At 43.8% G+C, this 18,083-nt stretch overlaps 1 protein-coding gene across 5 annotated transcripts in view; it reads right to left on the bottom strand.

The window, feature by feature from the left end:
* Positions 1-18,083, bottom strand: part of PPIL6 (peptidylprolyl isomerase like 6) — a 252,837-nt gene that overhangs the window by 42,252 nt on the left and 192,502 nt on the right. For 4 of the 5 annotated variants that reach the window (XM_073576038.1, XM_073576034.1, XM_073576036.1 and 1 more), the window contains one exon: positions 15,310-15,372. The exons of the other annotated variant lie outside the window; for it this stretch is intronic. In XM_073576038.1, the coding sequence (XP_073432139.1) occupies positions 15,310-15,372 (63 nt within the window). The remainder of the gene's footprint in view (positions 1-15,309; positions 15,373-18,083) is intronic. 5 annotated transcript variants of the gene reach the window in all.

Genomic DNA, 18,083 nt, shown 5'->3' with positions numbered 1-18,083 from the left:
ATCATTTTTGTGGAAAAAAATATGATTTTTTTATTTTTATGGCTCTACGTTATAAACTTCAGTGAAGCACTTGGGGGCTCAAAGTGCTCACCACACATCTAGATATGTTCCTTGGGGGGTCTAGTTTCCAAAATTGGGTCACTTGGGGGTTTCCACTGTTTAGGCACATGAGGGGCTCTCCAAATGCGACATGACACCCGCAGACCATTCCATCAAAGTCTGCATTCCAAAACATCACTACTTCTCTTCCGAGCCCCGATGTGTGCCCATACAGTAGTTTTCTCCTACATATGGGGTATCAGCGTACTCAGGACAAATTGTACAACAACTTTTGGGGTCTAATTTCTCCTGTTACCCTAGAGAAAATAAAAAATTGAGGACTAAAAGATCATTTTTGTGGAAAAAAATATGATTTTTTTATTTTTATGGCTCTACGTTATAAACTTCTGTGAAGCACTTGGGGGTTCAAAGTGCTCACCACACATCTACATAAGTTCCTTGGGGGGGTCTAGTTTCCAAAATGGGGTCACTTCTGGGGGGTTTCCACTGTTCAGGCACATCAGGGGCTCTCCAAATGCGACATAGCGTCTGATCTCACTTCCAGACAATTTTGGGTTGAAAAAGTCAAACGGCATTCCTTCCCTTCCGAGCTCTGCCATGCGCCAAAACAGTGGTTTACCCCCACATATGGGGTATCAGCATACTCGGGACAAATTGCACAATAACCTTTGGGGTCCTGTTTCCCTTGGGAAATTAAAAATTGGGGGTAAAAAGATCGTTTTTGTGGAAAAAATATGTTTTTTTTATTTTACGGCTGTACGTTATAAACTTCTGTGAAGCCCTTGGGGGTTCAGAGTTCTCAGCCCACATCTAGATAAGTTCCTTGGGGGGTCTAATTTCCAAAATGGTGTAATTTGTGGGAGGTTTCCTTTGTTTAGGCACATGAGGGGCTCTCCAAACGCGACATGGCGTCCAGCCAATTTTGCGTTGAAAAAGTAAAACAGCGCTCCTTCCCTTCCGTGCTCTGCCATGCGCTGAAACAGTGGTCCCCCCCCCCACATATGGGATATCAGGACAAATTGCACAATAACTTTTGAGGTCCTGTTTCCCTTGGTAGAATAGAAAAAAACTGGACCTGAAGTAATTTTTAGTAAAGTAATGTTCATATTTTTTTAAACATTCAAAAAATTCCTGTGAAGCACCTGAAGGATTAATAAACTTCTTGAATTTGGTTTTGAGCACCTTGAGGGGTGCAGTTTTTAGAATGGTGTCACTTTTGGGTATTTTCTATCATATAGACACCTCAAAGTGACTTCAAATGTGATGTCGGCCCTAAAAAAATGGTGTTGTAAAAATGAGAAATTACTGGTCAACTTTTAACCCTCATAACTTCCTAACAAAAAAAAAAATTGGGTTCCAAAATTGTGTTGATGTAAAGTAAACATGTGGGAAATGTTACTTACTAAGTATTTTGTGTGCCATATCTCTGTGATATAAGGGCATGAAAATTCAAAGTTCGAAAATTGCAAAATTTTCAAAATTTTCGCCAAATTTCCGTTTTTTTTCCACAAATAAACTTAAGTTATATCAAAGAAATTTTCCACTAACATGAAGTACAATATGTCACAAGAAAATGTCAGAATCACCAGGATCCGTGGAAGCATTCCAGAGTTATAACCTCATAAAGGGACAGTGGTCAGAATTGTAAAAATTGGCCCGGTCATTAACGTGCAAACCACCCTTGGGGTTAAGGGGTTAAAGCATGCCAAAAATTAAAACAAAGTTTTAAAAAATATAAAAAACAATATAAAGGTTCAAACCACCCCCCTTTCACCCCATTCAAAATAAAACAAAAAAAAACACAAGCATACACATATTTGGTATCGCCACGTTCAGAATCTCCCGATCTATCAAAAAAAAAGGATTAACCTGATCGCTGTAGAATGTAAGCCCGCAAGGGCAGGGTCCTCTCTCCTCTGTATCAGTCTGTCATTGTAAGGCCTGTTTCACACTTCCGTTTTTTCAAATCCGTCAAAATCCGTTGTTTTCCGTAAAAAAACGGATCCGCCATTTTTTGCAGGATCCGTTTTTTGGTCCCATAGACTTCCATTACGGTTACCGCGGATCCGTCAAAAAAAACGGATCCGTTTTTAAAAAACGGATCCGTTTGCATCAGTTTCCGTCAAAAAACGGAAACGGATCCGTTTGGCGGACACAAAAACGGAAGTGTGAAACAGGCCTTAGTTTGTTTAATGTAAATGATATCTGCAATTTGTATGTAATCCCTTCTCATGTACAGCACCATGGAATCAATGGTGCTATATAAATCAATAATAATAATAAATCGCTAAATGGCGTAGTGAGAAAAAAGTCAAAACGCCAGAATTACTTTGTTTGGTTGTCGCGACATTGCATTAAAATGGAATGACGAGCAATCAAAAGATTGTATCTGCATCAAAATGGCATCATTAAAAAAGTCAGCTTTGCATACAAAATTAAGCCCTCACCCAACCCGAGATCACGAAAAATGGAGACGCTACGGGTCTTGAAAAATGATGCAATTTTTTTTTTTTTTTTTTTAATAAACTTTGGAATATTTTTTCACCACTTAAAAAAGAACCAAGACATGTTTGGTGTCTATGAACTCATAATGACCTAGAGAATCATAATGGCAAGTCAGTTTTAGCATTTGGTGAACATAGTAAAAAAATTCCAAAAAATAGTTGTAGAATTGCACTTTTTTTTTGCAATGTCACCGCACTTTGAACGTTCCCATTTTTGAGTACCCAATATAGTAAAATCAATGGTGTTGTTTAAAAGTACAACTCGTCCCGCAAAAAACAAGCCCTCACATGGCCATATTGACAGAAAAATAAAAAAAGTTATGGCTCTGGGAAGAAGGGGAGCGAAAAATAGAAACGCAAAAACGAAAAAAGGGCTCCGTCATGAAGGGGTTAAACTGACTGCTGAAAATGAAAACTGAACGTGGTCAGTTATAGGAGACCTGTCACCAGTTTTATCATACCAACTAAAATTATCACCTTATCCAGCGCCTGTGCTGCATTCCATAAATGGTTATATAACCCCCTGACTCCTCCTGCATAACCACCAAAAATCTTTTTAAGTTCTCAGTCGCTGTATGTTAATCCTGGTGGTTTGGTCCGATGAGCGTCCATTCTGTGCTCACTATTCCTCTGACTGGCTGATATTCGCCATCCTCCTGCCTCGATTAGTATGCTTACAGCCACCAATCTCTGTGTACAGAGCAGTGACTGCAGCCACTCGGAGCACGTCCCCACGACTAATAGCTGTTGGATCCTTGGAGGTATAGTAGCCACACTTTCAGTAAAGTAGCCAGAAAGCACTGCAACACAATCTGCAGATTGACCCTATATATGCAGCTTACAAGGGTAAAAGGAGAAAATGCACCCCAAAAAAATGTTGTGCAATTTCTCCTGAGCGGGCAGATACCCCATATGTGGGGGAAAACGACTGTTTGGGTGCATGGCTCGGAAGGGAAGAAGCTTGACTTTTTGGATGCAAAATTTACTGGAATCGAGAGTGCCCGCGATTTGTCATGTTTGGAGTGCCCCTGATGTGACTAAACTGTGGAAACCCCCCAAGGGACCAGATTTTGTAAACTAGACACCTCAATGATTGTGTCTAGATGTGTGGTGAGGACCTTGAACCCCCAGGTGCTTCATAGAAGTTTATAGAGTTTAGCCATGAAAAAAATATGTATATATCACATTTTTTTCACACAAAAATCTTCTTTTGGCCACAATTTTTTTCATTTTCACAAGGGTAACAGGAAAAACTGCACCATGCAATTTTTTGTGCAATTTCTCCTGTGGTTGAAAACTACTTTTGCGGCACAGCGCAAAGCTCAGAAGGGAAAAAGCACCATACTGCTGTTCAGATTTTGCTTTAATGGTTTGAAGGTCCATGTCACATTGGCAGAGCTCCTGAGCTGCCAGAACAGTATAAACCCCCATAAGTGACATCATTTTAGAAACTACACCTCCCAATGAATTCATCTGGAGGCAGAAATATATACCATTGGGCGGTAAAGAAAGAATAATTACATTTTTACCACTAAAATGTTTTAGCCTCAAATTTTTAATTTTTATAAGGGCTATTAGGAAAAAATGGACCTCTCATTTTGTTGTGCAATTTCTCCAGAGTGTGCCAATTCTCCCGGACCTACTTTTGAGGCCCAGTGCAAAACTCAGAAGCGAAGGAGCACCATATTTTAGATATTTTAGCGCAGATTTTACTGTTATGTTTTGAGGGTACCATGACCCATTGGGAGAGCCCCAGAGGTGCCAGAACAGCAGAACCCCCATACGTGATCCCATTTTACATACTACACTTCTCAATGAATTAATTTAAGAGTGCATTGATCATACTGATACCACGGGTGTGATAGAATTTTATAACATTGGGCAGTGAAGAAAAAATAATTAAATTTTTATCCCCCAAAAAAATTGTTTTAGCCCCATATTTTACATTTTCACAAGGGGAAATAGGTAAATGGCACCAAAATTTGTCATACAATTTCTTCTCAACATGGAAATATCCCATATGGGGGTGTAGAGTACATTTTATCCACACGGGAAGACTCGGAAGGAGCGGAGCGCTATTTGCCTATTGTTTTCCTACAATAGTTTGTAGGACTCCAAATACAGAGCCCCTAAGTGCTAGAAGAATGACCTCATTTTGAAAATTATACCCCTTTGGGAATGTCTCTACATGTGTAGTGATGATTTTGACTCCATGGGTGTTTTCCAAAAACAAGCAGAAGTGGATGTTGCGGAGTGAAAATTGCAAATCTGCTATTGTAGTGTCCAATACATTTTCTCTCCCAGTTAGTTATGTCCAGTGCATCTAGAAACACGCGCCCGTAAATTAGGTGGGCTCTCATTGCTACAGATATGCCAAACACATGGACGGTAAATGTGGTTTAGACACACTGTGGAGCGCAGAACGGAGGTGGGCATTTGGGAGTGCAGTGCTTTTCCAGAGCGTTTGCACTACAACTTAGGCTAGTTTCACATTTGCGCCTTTTTGCGCAGCGCATTGTGCACAATTAAAATGCATACAAAAACGCTTGGAAACGCAGCGTTTTTTAAACATATCAGCGTACGCATGACGACAAAAAAACGCAGCGTTTGTGTTTTTATGTGCATGTGTTCTCTAGGGGTCACATTTCACAGGAGGAAAATCCTTGAAACAGACTCCACCAATGGGATACCAGTGGGCGTGTGTCATGGGAATTCTTTATATAGACCCTGTTACAGCTGAATTCTTCAGATTTTGCTGCTTTTTCCTTTGTCAACATGGATCTGCGTTGGAAGAATTTTCGCTTCAACTTGGATCTGGACATCGCGCTGTCTCAGGTTTTTTTTTTGGCATTTGCTTGCCAGCAAGAAAGGCAGAGAGATAGAGACAGCGAAGACGGCAGCGGCGGTGTTTGTGGATACATCCAATTATTGAAGTCCGTGAGAGCCGTGGAGCGTACCACACCCTCTTCAGCAAGCTCCAGGGAAACCCGGCGAAATTTAGTGACTATACCCGGATGTTCCAAGACAGCTTCATGGATATGCTCGGTCGGTTTCAAGGAGCCATCCGGAGACAGGACACACAGCTTCATCGTGCGATTCCTCCTGAGGAACGGCTCCTGGTCACATTACGGTAAGTAATATTTAAAAACCAATGCCTGCATAATTGTTTTTGGTCTGCCATGTACTAATCTAATGCTTATTGTTCTGCCATGTAGTAAACAAAAGACTGCAGAATTATTGTTATTCCATGTACTAATATTTTTTTCATTTCAGGGTTTTGCAAAACCCTACAGTAGACATAAATATTAATTTTTTTTCTTTCTATGTTTGGCAGATTCCTGGCTACTGGAGAGACCCTATCATCACTCCACTTCCAGTACCGGCTTGGAATCTCCACTTTGTCGGGAATAGTTGCGGACATCTGACGGGCTTTGTGGGACGTTCTCTGTCCAGAATTTATGCCCCTGCCCACAGCGGAAAAGAGGATTGAAATAGCTGAAAAATTCTGGACACTCTGAGCGGTGGATGGGAAACACATCAGGATAACCAAACCCGCAAGAAGTGGATTGGAGTACTATAACTATAAAAAGTACTTTTCTACAGTACTCATGGCCATTGTGGATGCAGACTTTTGGTTTGTTGCGGTGGACATTGGGTCATTTGGCCGGGGCAATGACTCCCAGGCTTTTAAAAACTCGGACATGGGCTGTAGGTTGTATGGCAACCATTTTAATTTCCCCCTGCCACGGCCTCTCCCCCACATCGAAGGTCCGTCACTGCCATTCGTAATGGTTGGGGATGAGGCCTTTCAAATGTGCCAAAACCTGCTGAAACCCTACTCCAGCCGGGACTTGGACCACACAAGAAAAATATATAATTACAGACTCACAAGGGCATGAAGAACTGTAGAGTGTGTCTTCGGGATTCTTGTGTCCAGATGGAGCATTCTCGGCACAGCCATTAACCCCTTAATGACCACCAATACGTCTTTTAACTGACGTGAGATATAAGAGCATAGCATCACCATACAGGTGACAATCCAGCAGCTGTCGGCTGCACACTATAGCTGACAACTTGCTGCATCAGCCACGACCAGTATTTGCACCGTCCAAATCTTTTTAACCCCTTAGATGCGGTTGCCAATAGTGACAACATCATATAAATGGTTAACAGAGTGTGGGGGCTTCCTCTTTATCCCCATCCGCACCCTAAGATCATGATTGTGTGGTCCCGATGTTTGCTATGGCAATTCAGGACAGAATAGCGGCCTTAGAGTCTGACGGCTGTTGTAACCTGTTCAGAAGTCAGTGACATTTAGGTGGTAAAAATACACTTTTTCACTTCTGTCATGCCACTTTGCATTAATTCCTGAAAATCACCTAAAGGGTTAATAAACTACCTGACTGCAGTTTTCAGTATGTCAGGGGGTGCGGTTTTTAAAATGGTATAACTTTTGGGGGTTTTCCAATATATAAGACCCCCAAAGTCACTACAAACCTGGATAGGTCGTGAAAAAAATAAATTTGATAAATTTCCTTGATAAAATGAAAAATTACTGCTACATTTTTAAACCTCCTAAAATGCTAACAAAACAAAAGAACATTTTACAGATGGTGCTGATGTAAAGCAGACATGTGGAAAATGTTATTTATGAATGTTTTTGTGTGGTATGACTATCTGGATTAAAGGGATAATCATTAAAAGTTTGAAAATTGCTAAATTTTTTTAACATTTTTCTCAAATTTCTGATATTTTTTATAAATAAAAACAAAACGTATTGACCTAAATTTACCATTATCATAAAGTACAATGTGTCACGATAAAACAATCTCCCAAAGTCACTGGGATTTGTTGAAGCGTTCCAGAGTTATTACCACATAAAGTGACACTAGTCAGATCTAAAAAATTTAGCTCCGTCACTAAGGGGTTAATCTTAAACTGGAAACAGTGGATGATGTGGTGAAAGCCTGTGTGGTTCTTCACAACTTTGTTATGGCTAAAGAGCACCCTAACTTTGAACTAGATGAACCAGCTGCCAATCCATTGCCTGATTACACTCAGCACCCTCCCAGGTCATCAGTTGAAGTTGGCCAAATGAGGGATCAATTTGCAGCATACTTTATCTCTGATGTAGGATGTGTGGCATGGCAAGATCAAATGGTATAAAATTGCTTTCATGTGTGTATGTAAATAAAACACCTGTTTTTTTTACCTGTACCAAGTGCACTCTGTCTTTATACACTCCAATACAATAATCACCTGCCCAGGTGTCCCTGGGAAGTCAGGATGCTGTGTTTTGTGCAACCTGACTTTACTAGGAGTCCTGACCAGGTGATTCTAGATAGAAAAGTTGTATGACCTTCATCATCTCTCCAGTCTGTGTTCAATAAGGCAGATTGCAGCGACGGTGGAGATAATACAACTAATATTTATATCACCTGGCCTGATGTTACAAATAGTGATTTTGGGTTGCACTAGCATCCTTCACTCTTTATGACACCTGACCATGTGAATATAAATATTAGTTGTAGGATCTCCACTGTGGCTTCAATATGCACGCACACTGGAGAGATGAAGTTTATGCAACTTCTACAATCCCCTGGCCTGGTGTCATGCTGATGTGAGGATGCCCAAAAAAACGCATCCTGACTTCAGAATGTTATGACACCTGGCCAGGTGAATACACATGTGAGTTAACCTCCAGCATCTCTCCAGTCTGCATGCAATAGATAATGCAAACTGAAGCAACGCTGCAGATGACAACTCATAGGTATGCTCACCAGGCCAGGTGTGCTAAATATTTATGATTCCAGGCCAGGGTATTGTAGATATGACGTGTATTTTCTCCATCATCTCTTCAGTCTATTCGCCACAGAATAGATGATGTGGTTAATTACAAGGTATATCTAGAATACCCTGGCCTTGTGTCACAGAGTGAAATGATGATGGTCAAAACACACCATCATCAATTCACTCTTTAGGATACCTGGCAAGGTGAGAATAGATATGCCTTGCACTCACCACCATCCTCTATTCAGTCTGTGCAATATTAGCAGACTGAAGAGACTAATGGTGGTGAAAATACAAGTCATATATTTGTGTTTTTGACAACACATATCTCCAGCACTGACACAAGAAACATGTGTCAGTACTGGAGCTATGTGGTGCCAAAAACACACAGTGTACGGCGCAGTGTGTGTAGGTGGCGAAAGACAGATTAACCAAACAGTATTAGGGGAAAACAAGTATGACATTTATTTTTAAACAAAAAATAAAAAGACATTACTGGGAGCGACGTTTGGGGGAAGATGGTGGCAAGTTCGGGGTGTGGAGAGATGAGGAACGACTTAAAGGCGAGGAAGGGGTTCTAGGGGAAGGGGCGACGAAATGAGTGGGTGAAGGGAGCTCAGGGATGGAACTGGAGGCAGGGTGAGACACAGTGTGAGGTGAGGGGGTAAGGAGGGTAAGAGTTTTCCTCTTTTTATGTCCATTTTTGTGTCTCCTGTGGCCCGTCGGTGTGTCCTGCCTGGAGCGTCTGGTACTTGTGGACCTCCTGGAGCTGGGTGACTGCCTGGAGCTGGGGGACCTCCTGGCAGGATTCTGTAGCTGCTGCATGCTGGAAGTGGTGGTGGAGGTCCTGACAGGGTCCGTGGGCACAAAGATTGAATGTGGGTCCCCCAGCTGCTGCTGCTGCACGGTGGTCCAGGCAGTACTGGTGGCAGTACTGCTCCAGGCAGGAGTGGTGGCAGTTCTGGTCCAGGCAGGAAGAGTGGTGGCGGTGGTGGTCCAGGCAGGAGGACTGATGGCGGTGATGGTCCAAGCAGGAGCAGCGCTTGCCATTGTGGTGGCCGGGGAGTGTCCAGCAGCACTCGGCCTTGGGGTGGTGTACTGGTGTCCAGATGGCTTGGAATGCAGGTGGCCGTGCAGTGGTATGCAGCAGAAGTCGGTAGTGAGGTGAAGCGAGTCAGTGGTGGCACAGTTGGAAATGCCACCACTGACTTCTGCACGTACTGACTCTGCTGCATAGCCTGCATGTAAGCAGTGTTGCAGGCCTGCATCACATTCAGCTGGAGATCTGGACTGAGGTGTTCCACCATACCCCGTTCAATTTGGTTGAAAAAATGGTGTGCTGGTCTGTTGAGGTCGGCTTCCAGACGGTCAAGGCGACGGTCGACAGCCTGGAAGCGTGTTTCCATTAGGGTAAAACCGCTTTCCAGTCTGTCTGACAGCGCCTTGAGGGCATTCTGAAAGACCGAGCTCAAGTGAAGGAACTCGGGCATGACAGTCCTGTCCAAGGCCTTCTGCTGCTGGCGGGAAGTGCCAGCAAAACCAGTGGCAGAGACCTGGGACAGGGAACACCTGTTTGACCAGCTTCCTGGTCTCCAGCTGTCTGTGGTGTCGACCCGCAAGCTGCTTCTTGGCTGTCGGATGGCTGGGATGGGTCCGAGGTAGTTCGATGAAGGACCTCTCCAGGAACAGGTTGCTGCTCCAGATGCTTTGAAAAGAAAAGAAAAACATTGGTATCATGCATTTACAATAGTTAAAGCGCCAACTCCTGTGGAATAGAAAAACACAGAGTAAAACACAATACAAAAAAAACAAAATACTTACGCTCTGGTGGCAAGGACCAGTCTTAAGAACGCCAACACCCGATGATACCAGTATTTCGTTGAGGTCCTTGCTGCAGCACCACTGCGGCCCTGGTTCTCCTGATGGACATCCCTGTTGAAGTGGTCCTTCATCGAGCGCCAATGGGTTCTGACTTTGTTCACTGTGGAAAAAAAACAAAAAAAGATTTAGACAATGCACTGTAGGCCAGGATAACACAAATGTGTGTGATGATAGAAACTCGCAGGAGTTACTAGTATCACACACAGTTGTGTGATCTCGGCCAAGGTTACTGCTGCATCACACAGCATTGAAATACTTACGAAATTCCTTGAGGTCCCTTGGAGAGGCGTTGTTCCAGCCATCCATCAGCGCTGCGGCCACCTCATTTCAGAGCCGCCGGATCATTACGTTGTCCGAGTGCTGCGGATCATGGCTGTCCCACAACGGGACTCGCTCCTGGACTAACTGTATCAGGGCGTCATTGTCTAGGGCGAGTTCTTCATCCCGTTGTGGAGCCTAGAAAAGAAAGAAAAACATTAATCTTGGAAAGATTTGAAAATGAAAAAGATAGAAAAAAAGACAGAAAAGAAGCAAGATTGAAGATGAAAAAAAGGCAAGAAAAAAGTCAGGGGAAAGAAAAAAAAAAAAAAGATTACGATCAGTCAGTCTATACTTACACGCCGTCTCCCCGCCTGCACTAGGACTGGCTGCTCCTGCTGTTCCTCCTCTGTTACCGAGAACGATGAGGTCTGAAAAAGAAAAAAAATTAATTTGCCACATGTGTAGATGCAGCAGCGATTACTTACCAATCAGTAGGGCAGGAAGGTACTCACTTCATGCTCTGCTTGGGCCAGTTCACCACAGGCCGGTTGGTACTCCTCTCCAGAAGATATGCTGCAATAAAAAAAGGACATTAGTACATTATAAATTGAGAAAAAAAGGACAGTCAGACATTGGGTTTAATACTCACATTATTCAAGATGCTGCTACTCTCCAAAGTGCTTCTCTCTCCAAAAATGGCCAAGCTGCTTGTCTCTTCCAGGCTGTAGTGTAGTGGACTGCCAGAAAACGCAGGCGTGCGCCTGCATTCCCATAGACTGTAATGTGTTGTTTTGGCGCATTGCGTGCACAAGCGAACACATGCTTTTTTAACGACTTTGGGCAGACCAAAAAATGCAACATGTTGAGTCTAGCGCGTCTAGACGCACACCTGGAAAAAGCGCACGCGCACGGAAACGCAGATAAAGGCAAGCAAGCGCAAGACCATGCGCACTCCATGTTAAACATAGTTGCGCATGACGCATGTGATCGGATGCACTGCGCAAAAAAACGCTAATGTGAAATAAGCCTTACGTAAAAGCTCCCTATATTTCCGTTAACAGATGATGGATATGAGTGGGGACTTGAATTTTTTGTGGATTGATTTGAAGCTTTTATTAGGAATATTTTACATAACTTTTTAAATCACATTTATCTGGTGCTCTACACTGACCACTTACGTCAGGATTTCCAACTAAATCTCCGAATTACGTGATTCAGATGAAACCTCAAAAGAGAGCCATTCAATAGAATAAGGCAGCAGTTACACTGGACCCCATCTGGCCTCTATTCAGCGTTGCCTTTCTTTTCAGAGGTGCACAAACTGTGGCAGACTGCACTTTTATGCTCGCCTAAAAAGACACCGGCGGATAATAGGTTAAGCGAAGTAGACATTGTCTCCATCTGCCTCACTATAGGGAATTTTCTGCTGGGGGTCCCTTCTGAATTACATATTTAAAAGATCTACTGTACACAGAAACCACAGTGTATGCGCTCACCAAAAGATAAATGTGAGCGTAGCCTTACTGCGATCTTTGGGAGGCAGAATAAACAAATCAACAGCAGGTCAAGAATTTTTTTTTTTTTTTTCTGCTGTTCCTGGAGTGGTATAAGTGATTAGATAACTTTATTCTCCGGGTCATTGCTATTACAGCGATACCAGATTTATATGTTTTTTTTATGTTTGACTGCTATCACACACTAAAAGACATTTTTTTTTTTTTTTTTTGCAAAAACTAGTTTTTGCACTGCAATATTTTGATAGCTACCGTATATTTTTTCCATAAGACGACACCCGGCGTATTAGACAACCCCCGAATTTTAAGATTTTCAGGGGTTAAAAGGTTGTCTTATACGCCGGAAAATACGGTATGTGGTTGTGGAACCACTGTGCAGTTGACTGAGGAGAACCTGCAGGGGTGTGACTAGGTGAATACCTGACTCTTCTGCAGAGCCCCTAATGGTGTAGTTTGACTTGGCTTCAAATGAACGCCAGGTGCTACTCCAGGTCGGACATCAGACATATGGCAGCTGACCCCCAAAGGGGCAGGAAGCTGGAACAGTGAGGAGTGGGAAGTCTTGGCTGGTACAGGCAGGCGCGCAGGATAGACAGGCGCTGGCAGACACGGCTCGTATACAGGAAGGTACGGCAGGTACGGCTAGTATGCAGGGAGACACGGCAGGTGCCAGAGGGTTCGGCTTGTATACAGTAAGGCACGGCAGGTGCTGGCAGGCACGGCCGGTATACAGTAAGGCACGACTTGTTCTGGCAGGCACGGCTGATACAGCATACAGGCAGGCACAACAGGTGCAGCTGGTATACAGGCAGGCATAGCAGGTGCTTTCAGGCATACAAGCAGGCACAGCAGGTATAGACAGGTATACTAGAACAGTTGACTTGAGAACTAGCAAGCATTCAGACAAGCAGAGTGAACATGCTGCTCAGGCATCTCCCAACAGGTGGAGGTGCCTAAAATAACAAGTGTCAATGACCCTGCTGGAGGAGAGAAGGATGGGAATACCGCAGGGATGGTGGCGCTACAAAATGCATAGTGAGTGCTGGGTGTCAGCTGAACAACCAGCGGCAATCGCACGACCACAGCTCCTGTGCGCACAAAATCCCCTGCTCGTATCCATATGTCCAAGGTTGGGAAGTACTTCCCATCCTGGACGTATGGATAGGTCTAAGGTTGTGAAGAGGTTAAAAATGTATATCTATATATATATATATATATGAAGGTGAGTGTATGTGTGTGCGTGTGTATGTATCAAGCCACGTCGACTCCACAGAGCCCTGCCCACTCCACATAGCCACAGGGAAAGAGCCCCTGATCCAGGGACACCCTACAACAATTGTGACACACAGCTTGCCCTCACAACTCTGCTGAAGGGACCCTCTGATCCCATGTATACAGAGTTACTATACTTCCCCCAGTGATGTAATATAAGACCCTGCTCTGTGACACGAGCTGACACTTCTACTCCAGCACCCGCACAGCCCTGCCTCTGACTCCTCCTCCCAAGCACGTTATTGGTCACATGGTCATGACATCATCACAGAGAGCACCATGCCTTAGGTTTTCAATGATTTTCTATAGAATTTGAAGGAAATCTGTCTATAGCATCAACCCTCCTAAAGCCATCTTTATGGATATGCAGGTCATATAAAATTGAATAAAATGATACCTTGATATCTGCAATCTGATATCTTATTACAGAGAAATCCATATTTTTCCTAATTAAAAAAAAAAACTATTAATTTTCTTAAAGGGAATCCGTCAGGTCATTTTTGCCTACCCTACTAATAGTATTCTGAAATAGGGCTTTGGCAGCTGGTAGGATCTATATGCCAGACACAGAACTCTTTGAGAATCTGGCTCCAAAACTTATTTTAAATAAAAGGGGGCATTACCAGTGTCAGATCGGTAGATCAGGAGAGCAGACTGTCATAACATGCCACTGGTATTCACTCTGATTTAAAATAAGCTATCGAGGCAGATTCTCAGGGAGATTTGTGTCCAGCCTATAGATCCTACCAGTTCATTTACATTATAAAAAAAAAGTGATTTTCTCTGGAATAAAAAATTGGATAACAGATATCAAGGTATCAGTTATTCAATTTTCTATATGACCTACTTGCTCATATAGACAGCTTAGGTGGTTTGATCCTACTGACAAATTCTCTTTAATATCTGATAATCAGGCTGTTACTACACAGAATAGTTCACTATTAATCAAAAGAAATTTACAAAATAATATAAAAAGGTACTGTGAGGCAGTGACCCCTGTTACAGCTAGGGGGCGCTGTATGTTCTCCCCAGGATATGCACAGAGGTGTATGAAGGCCATAAGTGTGCATGGCAGTCACGGGCGTAGACTGATAATAAAAGTAAGTGTTAGTCTTGGGCATGTTAGTGTCCAAGACAGAGGTAAGGAAAACCTACTCTGAATGTTGTTTGAAACAGATTTCAGTATGATAGTGTTGCAGTCTGTTCCATTCCAGACCCAAGTTTTCCATGTGGCTGAAAGCCACAGGTTTCTGTGATAAAAGCCCTGCAGGAAAGGGGTCTGAGTGAGTGCTTAGTGAGTCTCAGGAGTGTCAGGGCCAGAGTGAGGCCTGGCAACCCGCAGTGTCCACAGAGATGCATGTCGTCCACGGTGACTGGTGTCAGATGTGGACAGTCCTGTGCTTGGAGGTGAACCGGAGGTGGATGTCCTGTGCCCGAAAGAAGACTGGCGTGTGTAACGATTGCAAAACAGGTGGATATGGTGCGCGGCTGAGATCCAGAGGATATCGTTGACTGTGTATGACTGTGTGAGCAAAAAGACTGTGATGCAGCAGTGCAAGACACCCACGGGAACTAGTCAGATGAGGACTAGCTTTTGTAGTGCCTGCAACATGTAATGCTGTGTGAATAGAGTCTTGGATACGGCACATAGACACCCACGGGAACTAGTCAGAGGAAGACTGGCGAGTTTAGTGTCTGTAAAATGAAGGATGCCGTACAATATATATTCTGCAAATGGTGAAATGGATACTAATTATATGCACTGAAGTTATATGCACTTGTGTGGATTGGACTTTTATGTGTGAAGATAACACATTAAAGAGACTTTTGTGTTTGAATTTTGTGGGTCACTGCCTCTTCACTGCATACGGTGCTACAGCTGCCTTACAGTACCTATCCACATGTGCCATCTGACGAATGTTTCCCTTTGCTTAAAAGTATGAAAGGGTAGACCGCCCTTGAGCCATCAAGATTTTGTGAATGATGCCCAAAACTCACAAAATGAAATCATAGGATAAATTACTTACCTCAAAGAGTAATCTTCCTATTAATTTATCCTGAACTGCGATGTCAAGATATACCAACATGTGCTGGAAAAAAAAAAGTTTTTAGACATGTAGAATAAGCACATGAATGGTTACATGTCAATATGATGCTCTTTTGAGATGCCTCTAACATAAACCCAAAATGTCATGTGAATACAGGCATGGGCAAACGTTTCCACAGGCTAGCATCTACCAGACGAAGGCCTATAAAGTGTTGGTCTGGCTACTTTGCACTTTGTACAGGATAGTGCAGCAGATTGCATTTCCCTATACAGGGAGCCACCATAAAAAAATACTGTATATCATACAGTATAGTTTTTAAAATGGGTCTTAATGGAGGACAGAAGCCTAGGCATTAGTGCTAGCATGAATTGATTCACAGGACCAAGTCCATCAGCCACATCAGTAGTCCATGGCCACTGGACAGAAGGTCCTGAAAACCACCTCCTACTTTCATGTATAAGCAGCGTTTCTTTTGATTAGCTGTCCTGGTGCGATGTCACGTGTGTCACTACTCATGATGCAACAATGATGTCACACCAGTTCAGCTTATGGAAAGAGGAGCTGCTATGATAGGTAGAAAACTTACAAAAAGTGCAGAGCGCCACTTCGGGTAATGAAGTCATCACAGTGTAAAAGGTAGATAACAAGAAGTTTCTCAACCTTTTCTTCATTACCAACCATGTCATCTCCCTCCCGAACTTGATGGCTGAATTCTGCTCATGCAATCGCCTTTCAAACTTTAAAATTAACCTTTCTTAATATTCCCTCATCCATTATAGTGTGGCGCCCCTGAGGGTTCAGTCGCCACAGAGGTACTGCACCTCCTCCTGAGGTGTAGTGCTCCACCATTCAGGTAAGGTGGAGACACCTGACCACACTCCAACAACTGCATCCCACACAAGATAGTAGTGTAGCAAAGCACCCTTTGGTGGCTCCCTGCTTGGAACACGAAGCGTGCTGGGAGGCGGGTGGAGTTTAGTTTGCACTAAAAGAGCGGGAAGAGGATAGGATTTAGTCAGTTAGTCACAGGAGTCTGACGAGGTCAGTCTGTGAAAGGAGATCCCCTGAGTGGGATGGATGAAGGAAGTGCTGCAGCCGACCTCAGTGATCTGGGTCCGCTGGCACAAGAAAGGAACATTGATAGAAAGCCTGACTCTCCATAAGAAAGAAAGGATTGAAACGGAACGTGAGGAGAATAAGAGAACAAGGACCAGGGTTAGAGGAGAACCCTTCCCAAGTTCTAAGCGCAAGGCCGGGGTCCGGTCCCCGAGGTTGTATGGATACTAATGGTCCTGCAGCAGACACTGGAGGAATAGAAGTAGTGACCACTTTATTCCCACACCAGACTTGGGGGCACAACAGCAACGCGTGTGAGCCGGGACTAGGTAGGAGTCCCCGAAGCAGGCTACAGCTGTCTGCCGTACAAGTAGAGTTCATAGGAACATCTGACAGGAGGAACTCCAGTGTAACTCAGTACTGTGAGTACTTCACTAAAAGGCGCTAAGAGGGAGACGTTTAGAAAAGGCACATATGTTGGCGGAGTGTTGGAAGGGAGTACTTCATCTCGCCTGGAAGTTGGCTGAGCTCCGGACCCGGAGGACACAGCACGGATGCGGGCACCTGTACCACAACAGACTGTGAGTAAAGCTTTGGAACTACATGCCCTGGTGTCCTCCACTTATTCCTGCGCCAACCTGCCCCACACCGCTACATCCCTCCTGCGCCCGACACTACACCATCTAAGTGTCACTTCACCTACACTGCCCTGGGACTACAGTCCTGCCTGTGGAGGGCTATAACATCATTGCTGCACTACACCATCTGTCCCGGAGGATCTGTCTGCAGCGTCGGCTTCACATCTTCCTTGCCGAACACCACAGGTGGCGTCACGAATCACTTATAAACTTTCACCACCATAAGCACACTGAAACAACCCCTTTTGCAATGGAGCCCCAGGGCCACTGACCTGGTCACTGCTGCCGTGACAACTCCCGTTGAGAAGATCGACCGGCCCGGTTCCGAGTACCCCATGGCCCTGGCGAGTGAGGGCGCTCCAATAGCATCTAGGAAACCATCCTTCAGTTTTGAATGGGCTAAAATAGAACTAAAATACTTGGGGATTTTACGTTCGACAGATGTGAACTTGACATACTCACTTAATTTCCCAATTTACTTAGATCAGTTCAAAAGAGCTGCTCTAGATGAACGAGGTGTACCTTTACTTGTTTCGGGAGAAGTGTGATTTTTAAAATTAACATTCTAGGTCAGATTTGTATATTCTGCAGGCTCTGCCAATTGGGATTCCCTCGTCCTTCTTCAGGATGCTCACTTTTGTTCAAACTAAGTTTACATGGTCTTGGAAACCCCCCAAAGTTAGTAAAGCCATCATGTACTGCCCTAAGGGCTCATTCAGACATGAGTGATTTTTCATCAGTATTTGCATGCCAAAACCAAGAGTGTCTCCAAAACTCAGGACAGGTGTCTATCTTTCAATTGTAGTTTTTAAATGTATTGTCCACTCCTGGTTTTGGAATTTAAACACTGATGAAAAAGCACGGAGGTCTGAAAGATCCCTTACTCTTCAGTAGATATAAATTTTCAGATCTAAAGGTACTGTCACACTTAGCGATGCACCAGCGATCCCGACCAGTGATATGACGCGGTCAGGATCGCTGGTGCATCGCTAAGTGGTCGCTAGTGAGCTGCCACACAGGCAGATCTCACCAGCGACATCGAAGGGGTCGGGGGTCGCT

Source organism: Dendrobates tinctorius, unplaced genomic scaffold, assembly GCF_039654945.1.
Source record: "Dendrobates tinctorius isolate UK_male_01 unplaced genomic scaffold, ASM3965494v1 ptg000046l, whole genome shotgun sequence".
Taxonomy (NCBI): domain Eukaryota; kingdom Metazoa; phylum Chordata; class Amphibia; order Anura; family Dendrobatidae; genus Dendrobates; species Dendrobates tinctorius.
This window is presented reverse-complemented; position numbering and strand designations above follow the sequence as displayed.